Source organism: Salvia splendens, chromosome 7 (genome assembly GCF_004379255.2).
Source record: "Salvia splendens isolate huo1 chromosome 7, SspV2, whole genome shotgun sequence".
Taxonomy (NCBI): Eukaryota; Viridiplantae; Streptophyta; class Magnoliopsida; order Lamiales; family Lamiaceae; genus Salvia; species Salvia splendens.
In genome coordinates this window covers 29,844,404-29,854,771 of record NC_056038.1, presented here as the reverse complement: position 1 = coordinate 29,854,771, position 10,368 = coordinate 29,844,404, and the positions used below count along the sequence as shown (strand labels likewise).

General features: G+C 36.7%; 1 protein-coding gene and 1 pseudogene across 4 annotated transcripts; one reads left to right on the top strand and one right to left on the bottom strand.

Moving 5' to 3' along the window:
- The first annotated feature begins 3,144 nt into the window (after nucleotides 1-3,144).
- LOC121741564 lies at nucleotides 3,145-5,757 on the top strand (annotated as a pseudogene).
- Nucleotides 5,758-5,916: 159 nt separating this feature from the next.
- LOC121741563 (ABC transporter I family member 1-like) lies at nucleotides 5,917-9,448 on the bottom strand. 4 transcript variants are annotated; one of them, XR_006037899.1, is made up of 3 exons: nucleotides 8,974-9,300; nucleotides 6,783-7,647; nucleotides 5,917-6,300 (listed from the first exon to the last, which is right to left on the bottom strand). XR_006037899.1 is itself a non-coding variant. In XM_042134395.1 (3 exons), the coding sequence occupies exon 3, from the start codon at nucleotides 7,592-7,594 to the stop codon at nucleotides 6,905-6,907; it is 690 nt and encodes a 229-aa protein (XP_041990329.1). In that variant the 5' UTR covers nucleotides 7,595-7,647; nucleotides 8,974-9,216; nucleotides 9,308-9,448; the 3' UTR covers nucleotides 6,727-6,904. The 4 variants fall into 4 exon arrangements, 3 of the variants coding, with proteins under 3 accessions (XP_041990329.1, XP_041990330.1, XP_041990331.1); XM_042134395.1 differs by lacking the exon at nucleotides 5,917-6,300 and adding an exon at nucleotides 9,308-9,448 and having other exon boundaries at nucleotides 6,727-7,647; nucleotides 8,974-9,216; XM_042134396.1 differs by lacking the exon at nucleotides 5,917-6,300 and adding an exon at nucleotides 8,442-8,533 and having other exon boundaries at nucleotides 6,727-7,647; nucleotides 8,974-9,301.
- Between the last annotated feature and the right edge of the window lie 920 nt (nucleotides 9,449-10,368).

Here is a 10,368-nt window from a genome sequence, read left to right as displayed (position 1 = left end):
AAGGGCATGAGGATAAAATGCTGACGTGGCGGTGCATAGGGCGGGCCTTAGGGCGCCGCACTGTGGATGCTCTAATTCACACCACTATTCTTACCCCTCCAACTATAAATAGCCACCCCAAACTAAATCTAGAGTGTTCCATTTACACCTTCACCTCCTCCTCCACAATCAATCCCCCAAAACCAAATCAGAAATGATATGATGACTCCGTGGGTGGCATGCCTTGTAATGGTGTGTATCCTGTTCAACAACACCTTCGTCTCTGCAGATTCATGCGAGTACTAAAACTAAATTGAAATTGATTTTGTTTGATGATTGATACTGCAGTAGTAGGAGTATTTAATTTGAAATTGGTGTATGTACGTACGTACGTAGAAGGAGATGCAAACTACTGCAGCAACAACTGCAAGGCGAGGTGCGCGCGGGCAGGGGTAGCTGACCGGTGTCTCAAATACTGCGGCATCTGCAAGTGCGTGCCCGCGGGCACGTACTGCAACAAGCACCAGTGCCCTTGCTACCGCGACCTCCTCAACTCCAAGGGCAAACCCAAGTGCCCTTGATTTTAATTCTTCATCTTCTTACTAATAAATGTGTCTTTTTTTTTTACCTCAGTTAGTGTATTTTAATATTGTTGTGGTTGTTTACGTGGAGTATATCTATTGCCTTATTTAATTAACTAGTAGTATAAATTGTTTTTTTTAAAACTTTTTAGCTGGGAAAGTGATTGAACATTAAATCGTTTTCTTAACACAAAAAATTTATTTTGACGAATTTAATGTGAGATTAATTTGACATGCATCAAGACTTGCGTAAATATAAATTTTCATAAATCAATCCCAACATAAAAACTCCGAATCTAGTGGAACTGGGATGAATTGCGTTTCATTACTGTGTCACATGTATATGTGCGCGTAGGTTTGACAAAGAAATCACTAAACAAAAGAAACAAGAAAATTGATTGTAGTTACTCCCTGTGTAATACTCAATTCATTAGTAAATTCATTTTATTTTGCGCATCCGTTTTGAAATAAGAGAGAAAATATTGTAGATAAGACTAGGGGTGTGCATTCGGGTTTCGGTTCGGTTTTTTGTCAAAACCGAACCAAAACCGAAAAACCGAATTTAGTTCAAAATCCAAACCGAACCGAACCCGAAAAACCGAAAAACCGAAACCGAAAAACCGAAAACCGAACTTAAAAAACCGAAAAACCCGAACAAAACCGAAAAAACCGAAAAACCCGAAAAAATAAATATAATATTAATATATATATATATATATGTGTGTGTAATTTATTTTATTTTATATATACTAATAGAATATTTATATATAATATAAAATTAATAATACATATAATATATATAATATAGTAGAATTTATTAAAAGAATATACTATATATTATATATAATATAATATATTAAATTAATAGAATATATATATAATTCGGTTATTCGATTTTTCGGTTTTTTTCTTCGCCCGAACCGAACCGAACCGAAAAACCGAAATTTTTGTATTTTCAAAACCGAACCGAACCGAAAAACCGAAATAACCGAACCGAATTTCAAAATTTCGGTTTGGTTCGGTTCGGATATTCGGTTTCCGGTTTTTTTGCTCACCCCTAGATAAGACTTTCTCTACATCATTCTCTCTTACTTTATTCTCTCTTCACTTTAACTATTTATTACTTCCTCCGTCCCAGAAAGATTGTCTCATTTCCTTTTTCACACTCGTTTTGCAAAAATAATACTCCCTCCGTCCCAAGATAGATATCACACTTTCCTTTTTAGTTTGTCCCACAAAAGATGTCACATTTCTTCTTTTGGAAAAAAATCCATCTCACATCAATTATAAAATTATATTTTCTCTCACCACTTAACATACAAAATAACATCTCCTAAAATCTCGTGTCATCTCCCAAGTGTGACATCTACCTTGGGACGGAGGGGGTAATAAATAGTTAAAGTAGAGAGAGTAAAGTAAAAGAGAGAATAATGTAGAGAATAGTCTTACCTATATTATTCTTTCTCTTATTTTGCTCTTTTTCAACTTTACCTATTTATTATTATTTTTGCAAAACGAGTGCAAAAAATGAACTGGGACAATCTTTCTGGGACGGAGGGAGTATAATTTTTTTAAAATAAGTGCAGAAAATGAAATGACTCTACTACGGTAGAACAAAGGAAGTAGAATATGCATTCTTTCATTTTTTAGTCTGTCCTACAAGAATATATACTTTCTAAGTTTAGAAATTATTTTCTCTCTAATGAGGTGGGATCCATTCTCTACTAATAATACTTTATTTACTTTTTCTCTCTACCTTTCTTTTACTTTAGCAATTTCGCATTAAAACTCTTATCAAACCTAAAGTGCATATTCTTTGGGATGGAGGGAGAATAAAAGGAAGTACTATGTAAAATTAATGCTTCTCAATCGACATAAATTAATTTCAAACTCTCAATAAATAAACTTACTTCACTCATAAAATATTATTCACTCATAAAATAATATTGTATAAAATTACGTGTCGAAGTTCCAAACATAAAACGATTCACTCATAAGTTAAAATAAGACGGAGGTAATATTTTAGAGCTTCAGTCCCAAGTTGATCGATTTGTATTTCTTTCGATAAATGAATTATTCGCTTTTGTGACAAAAATCAGTTATTTTTTTTATCCCTTTTAAATACATTATTCTCCTATACTTTACCCATCTTCACTTATTTACTTTATCTTTTCTCCAACTTAATTTATCAAACTTCACTTATTTACTTTATCTTTTCTCCAACTTAATTTATCAAACATCCTTTCTTTAATTCTTGTGCATAAAAGAAGCATCTCGTTTAACCAGGGATAAAGGAGTAGTACTGATTATTAGTAGTAAATTGTGTTTGAAAACCCATATAAATTAAATTTATTAAGTTGAAAATATAAATTTTTTTATCAAATACTAACTCTTGTAGTAATAAAATTGAAGTTATCCAATTAGGCCCATCTAATCAATCTGGGCTAAACCATATTTAGGCCCAACATCATGAATAAAATGTGCTCAATTTGTGGAATAGCTGAATAAATTTTCAAATTTCATTTTTCGAAAGATATCCCAAATAATCAATTCTTCGCAATCCGCTCGATCCAAGCATTCAACCATGGATAACTCAATAGTTCAAGAGGTATGCACGGATCAATTGTTGATTGTTATGATATTAGGTCTCCGAATCCTCTGAATCGGTTTCTGTTTTTGAAACTTAATTTTGCAGATATTGGAGCAGCAAGTCCTGTCTGTGGCGAAGGCGATGGAGGAGTAGATAGATGACAAGATCTCAGCGTTGGATCGGTTGGATCCTGACGATATTGAGGCCTTGAGGGAGCGGAGGCTGCAGCAGATGAAGAAAATGGCGGAGAAGAGGAGCCCGTTGGATCAAACTCGGCCATGGCGAGTACACTGAGATCCACAACGAGAAGGAGTTTTTCTCTATTGTCAAGGCTAGTGAACGCGTCGTCTGTCACTTTTATCGCGAAAATTGGCCTTGCAAGGTATACATTAATTTCTCGCTCTTTTTGGGTTTTTTCTTTTTTTTTTTTGTTCTAGAACACAATTGTCATTCCTCTAATGGACTGGACTTTTTTACTTTTTTTTTGTTCCTGCTTTGGGAGAGCGTCTCCTTTTTAATGAAACACATGAGGATTATGCGTCTTTGTGAGAGACGCATGAGGGACCTGCGTCTCTCAATTTTTTCGAATTGTGAGATTGCAGTGGCAAAACACCCGACCGGGTGCGACCGGGTGATTTGCACAAAGACGCATAATCGTCATGCCTTTTATTAAAAGGTGACGCATGAGGTCATGCGTCTCTCCCAAAGCCGGAACAAAAAAAAGCCCAGTACACTCGAGGAATGACAATCGTGGTCTAGAACAAAAAAAGAAAAAACCCCGCTCTTTTTACTACACACAGTGATGTGGTAACTTCTGGATAGATAGTATCTTGATGAAGTTTATGCCTATGCTTTAAGAGGATACAGTTCTGGATCGTATACTGCCAATTAAAGTTCTTTTATTTGTTTTGCATTAAATACCAGTAGAGGAATCGAGGTTTTTTATCATCTTAATTATACACTTACTGTCTTATATAATTTCTGGATCTGTTTGTTTCGTTGTGGTGATTGTGCTTTGGTTGTCTTTCAGCTTTGATTTTCCTACTAAAATTCTGGTTTTCTCTTGTGTGTCAAGAGTGTTAGATTTTGTTAAGAGAGTTTTGACTCTGAGAGCATCTGATTTGAGGACCTATCTTTGAGCCACAGTGCACATCCTCCACTGTTGAATGGGGAAACAAGTCGAATCTAATCAGCTTCCTCTTGGAGGAAGGTTTGGAGTTTAAGAACATATATGTTCCACCAAGGATACTTTTTTGGTTTTATTAGGTTCATAGGTTGGCATGAGATGGGACCAGAGGATGAATTAAGGGACCGATAAATAACCACGGGAAGCATAGCCAATAGCTCTGCCCTATGGCTGAAGGAACCCTTGAATTTGGTTACTGTAAGTTGGTACTGTTATATATGTGAAACAACCCTTTTCTCTCCTCGGATATTAAATTAGCTGATGAGTGTTCCTAGTCCATGTTTGCACCTCATTCCTTCCTGAATTGAATTAGATGCAGTGTACAAGATAGAATTTCAGCTTTCCCAGCTTCCTTTCTGCTGGTTCTCAAGAGCTATTAATGGTGTATATGCATCTATTTGTTGGTTTCTGTGTCTGCCATATAATATGATTTTGCTGGTGTTTGAAATGAGAAATACAGTACACAGATCATAGATGTACTTATTATCACTAACTCCAATGATTTGGCAATTTATACAGCTCGATTATTTTTTGCTTCATCCTATTCATTTTTTTCTTTAGTCGTTGAACCTTTACTGCAGCAGATTCTCAGTTCTGAGCATGAATCTCATTTGACAATGTACCCTAAAAACAAAGGTGGCATGACATGCCTTGCGGGTTTGAAGAGTCATTTCGTGCACACAACTGAATGTAGCTTTTTTTGCAGGTTATGGACAAGCATTTGGCTATACTGGCAAAACAACATATTGAAACATGATTTATAAAACTCAATGCTAGAAAAGTCAATATCTGAGTGAGAAGCTCCGGATAGTTGTTCTTCCCACCCTAGCTCTTGTTAAGAACGCTAAAGTGGAGGACTATGTGGTAAGTCATATGTGAACGCTAATCATCCTGAGCTCAAGCCTTGTAATAATATCTTTCTTAACGACATGATTATCCTGGAACGGGAATTATTAGGTTGGCTTCTACGAGCTCGGTGGGAGGGGTGACTTCAGCACAGAGGAACTAGAAGAGAGGATAGCAAAAGCAGAGGTCATTATTTTCGAGGGTGAATCATCAGGGAAGCTATCCAAATTGAAAGCTACAACCAGAAATGTCCGCCATGGTGCCACTTCGTACGCATCGGATCCCGAGTAGTTGAAGTAGGAACCTGCAACTGCATGACTATATGCTTCTTTGTCATCTCATGGATGGCAGTGTGGAGAATTCACCATGCTTTGTTATGTGTCCTATAGAAGTGTGTATCTATTTTGGGCTTCGATTTGAGTGTTGAGCTTAAGATTGAGATTAGTTGGGCATTGATAATAGTTTTTGTTGTTAGATTAGTTGGGCATTTGACAATAGATCATTATATATGATCATATGTTCGAAAATTGTTCATCCTATGAAATGTTTTTAGCAGTATTTATTTCTTTAAATTATTGAGCCTTGCAGGCAATCCCTACAATATTACTCGCATAAATGTTTTTGTTAATCATTAATGATAGTAGCCTCCTTTCTTGCCGATTTTAAGAAGCTCAGTAGACAAGCCAATCTCAATAACATCTCCCAAACAAACTTGAAGAATGTTGCAAACCAAATGCAGCAACAGTATGAAATAGTAATCACACAATAACTTCATACATGCTTTGTATGATCATTTTTATTTCCTAGCAGTAGCTAATCTGCATCTTAATAACAATTCATACATTTTGAGACAGAGATCGGTCTTCAGCACAGCACAGGTTCACTTTATTCATTTCCTTTCTTGCTAAAGACAGGAATATTGTGCCAATCTTGTTAGCAAATTTCCATGTAGACAGCTCCACTATTAGAGATCGGCAACAGCAACGACAACGTTCTTGGTCATGATTATGACGAACATTCTCAAACAGATCGAGATCCAAGTTCGAGTCATTTCATGGTGAACATAATGCCGTCATTTATATGCCAGAGTACAGACCGAATAGCTCTAGTTCCTGGGTCTGGAAATAACCAACATATTCTATTACAACAGTTAATATGAACTATATATAGAGTCAAAAAACCACAGAAAACTGAATGAAGCAGGCCTGCTTAATGAGTTGGAAACAAAGAACAAGTGTTAGCAAAAAAAATATTTTCAGCAACATGAGTGAGTGCAACATAATCTTAAAGGAATTTCATGAGAACTATGACGAGCGAGGACAAGTATATCCTTAGGCCAAAAATGATCGTCGTCGCAAGGGATCTCATTCACGATAACTTAATTCAATCAATAACGAAGCATGGTGAAAGAAGCAAATGCTCGAGTGGAGTGAAAAGGCATAAGACAAGACTGACTGAAGGATAGGGATATGCAGTTTAATGGAATTGTGAGATTGCACAAAAAACAATTAAGAACTTTTGCAGCTAAGAACATTAGGGGTGAATTTACTAAGATAAACTACCGCTGATGCTAAATGTCATATGTTTAAATCTCAATCACCTGGTTTTCCAAGTAATGTTTACCAATCCTACGTAATTCGCAGCTATTGCACACGAATGTGAGTTTTTCACGAGCACAGCTACAGGTTTATGAACTAAAATAACATGCAAATCTTGCAAGTTTCAATCAGGTCCACCGCGATCGAGCATGTCGACTAAAGTCATCCTTCTGGGGAACCTGGGTGGCAACCTCAAAACCATGGGATCCTCCATTGCAATAGGAAGATGCGTGGCGCAAATGACAATCCCCCCTTTCTTCCTATGTTCGTGGATGATATACTCGAGCAACTTCACGCCTTCACCATCCAGCGCGACTGAAGGTTCATCAAGCAACCATATTGGCCTGTCCATAGCTAGTAACCTCGCAAGTTGCAGCCTTTTCCGCTGTCCCATGGACAGCATTCTTGCTTTCTCATTAACTAGCTTCCCCAGCCCCATAAGCTCTAGGGCAGGCAGTGAATTCCCTTCCTTTCCTTCAAGAAGCTCGAACCATAAAACATTGTCCCGGACTGTGAATTTATCCTTGATGCCATCTTTGAGTGCGAGCCAGTTCAGCTGAAGCTTGTACTGATGGAAAACACCTGATTTAGTGATGTCGTGGCCATTCCACAGCACCTGCCCAGCAGTTGGTTTGTTGAAGCCAGCTAACATGCGCAGCAAAGTAGTTTTTCCTGAGCCATTGGTACCTGATAGAACGAGAGCTGATCCATCGTGAACAGTAGCATTGACATGGCGGAGAATCTGTTGTGCATTTCTCATGCAAGAGACATTGTCAAGGACAAGACGAGGAAGAGGAGTTTTCCTCAGCGTCATTAAAGATATATAGAGTTTGTGTTGAGCCAGGGGGGACTACCGGGGGGCTATAGCTGCCATGTAAAACCACAAAAAAAGTTAACTATTGACACTGAAAGTAAGAAACAACAAGTAAAATACAGAGTATGATAGATTCTCAAATTCGTTTCATAAATAACTTAGGGCTATAAAAATTCGTGAATCTTATGACCCATGCATATAGCACGGGTGTTAATACTAGTTATTTAAATGAAAAGCATTGGATGCTGGAAAAGGCATATGAAAAATAACAATGTAGAATCTATAATAATCATTCATAGTCAATTTTCAAAATTCCACAAAATGAAATGCAATTCTAAACTCGTGTAACTTATTAGTACTACTACAATGGAAGGTTACTAGCTAGCATTAAATTTTTAGTCCAAATGTGCAAAAGTTATTTTATCTCAAATCTAAATGCCTAGTTATATCATTTCTGTTCTTCTCAAAGTCACAATTTTAAAATATCATTGTTTGGTCAATTATTGAACTTGTAATCGGTACCGTTAATTTTCAACAAGATATAGAAAATAAATTAAATGACAAGTCAAAAAGTAAGATTTAAAAGTTGCAAGAGGCAAAATGGCCGCAGTGATTACACAGACAACTAGATAACTTTTCTCAATCTACAAACTAGATGAAACTTGAAGGTAAACAATTTGGGATGGCCTATTAGTAAATATGAGTAGTTTATCTCAAATAAATCTCATCTACAAATGCCACATACAACTTAGGTCAAAGAATGACATATGATTCAATCACTTTTTGACTCGTATTCCATTGAAAGGTGGTGGGATTGGAAAAATGCTAGTAATGAGGATAAAAGTACCTATAAATGCAAATCCCACTAAAGCCTGTGGTTCCTGTCACTGTTCGACATTATGAAAATGCCGAATTATCTTTTACAACAATTTATCTTCACTGTATATGCATTACAAACAATTTATCTTTGTCAGAGAAGCAGAAGCAGAAACAGATATTGATTTCAATAACCTAATTGACAAACACCCAATAGATATAGATCTACATTGTGTCACCTCATAACTCGACCAACTAATCCGTAGCAAATTCAAACCCGAAAACTAATGGTACAGTATATTTGTATGACGCGAAATATATTTCCATATAAGATCACACAAATTTTCCAGATAATTAACGGAAACAAACAGCCCATGCCCCAAACACATAAAAAACCGCAAGAAGAGTTCATACGAATTCGGAATGCATCTCCAGGGAAATCACAATTACTCAACCAACGTTTAAAGTAAAATTAGCAGCTGAGCCATACCATCTCAAAAAATTGAAATTCTGACGAGATTGATGATGCATTTCCGAGTATTAGAAAACGAAACCATACGCACCTGGGCAGAAGAGGAGTAGGGGCGGGATGCAACGGGGTTGAGGCACGAGGCAGAGAACAGAGTGGAAGAAGAGATGTTGCTGCCACTGGGGAACATTAGCAGCGGCGAGATCTGAGCGAGTCAATTCGCCGGCGGCAGATGGAGTGTGGGGAAGGCTGGCGCTGGACGCCCGGAAGGCTGACGCTGCCGATCTGCTAAGGCGAATCGCCGCCGATGCGCTTTTAGAAGTTGCTATCGCACTCGCTTCAATTTAAAGGAAAATATTGAAAAAATGTGCAAAAAAACAATGCAACTAACTGGTAAAAGTTCAATCCTCTCTCTAGAAAAAATGTACCTCAAAAATCTGCAATCGGATTAAGATTAGATCCACGGATTAGGGTTCGTTCTACGAAGTCGATCAATACTTGAAATCGATCCTCTCTCTAAAAAAAATTTATTTCTGATAAAAATTAAAATGGGCCGAGCTGGACAAAAAAATGGATTAGTGGGCCAGCCTGGGCATTGTATATTTCATCAGCCCAATATACTTTAGACTACCTGATTTATTTCCCTATTTATAATACATTTAATTTGGTGGAACACATAATCAAATTCACAATCTTTTAGTAATTTTTTTGAAGTGTTAAGGTTGATGTGACAGTTTTTAATTTTAATTTGACTAATGGTCTTGTCGAGCCCAATGGGCCTACTAACAACTCATGGTCAAAACTCTCTATTTCCACATTATTTCCATTCCCTTATAAATAATGTCGCCTGCCCTAAAATTCTCATAATCTAAATTACTCCACTTCTTTTAGTTTCTAATGATAATTTAGAAAGAGATATAAATATTTAGAAAGAGAGTGTAAGGGAATGATCATTTTAACCACTAAAATATAAACCTTATTGAATGAAAACGTTTTATCAACTCAGTTGCATTCATAATAAAAATATCGAAAAAGTTCTGGGTCTGAGACTGCGATACCACCTCAGGTATGAGCCACGTCGGCCGAACTGCACTGCACATGCGCCAAAATTGGGCTCGTGTAGGCCTTAAGTGGACTAATGGTCTTGCTGCTGTCGGGCCCAATGGACCAACTAACAACTCATAGTCAAACTCTCCATTGCATTCCACATCTATTCCATTCACTTGTAAATGATGTGGTCCTAAACTTCTAACAATCTATGGTAATAGTGTATCAATATAATTTAAGGATATTCCCTTTTGCAAAACAAGGGTTTTAAAAAGCTTATAGTACATAATTGTTCGGTGCAACTCTTCAATAAATGCTTGAAATGTCTTACTAACTTCGTTTGTAATGAAAAAACGGTGATTTTGATTTAAAAGATATACTCTCTGACATTCAAAATGTTCATATTTATTTTGTGGTAATTTATTTCAATTATAATGTCAAC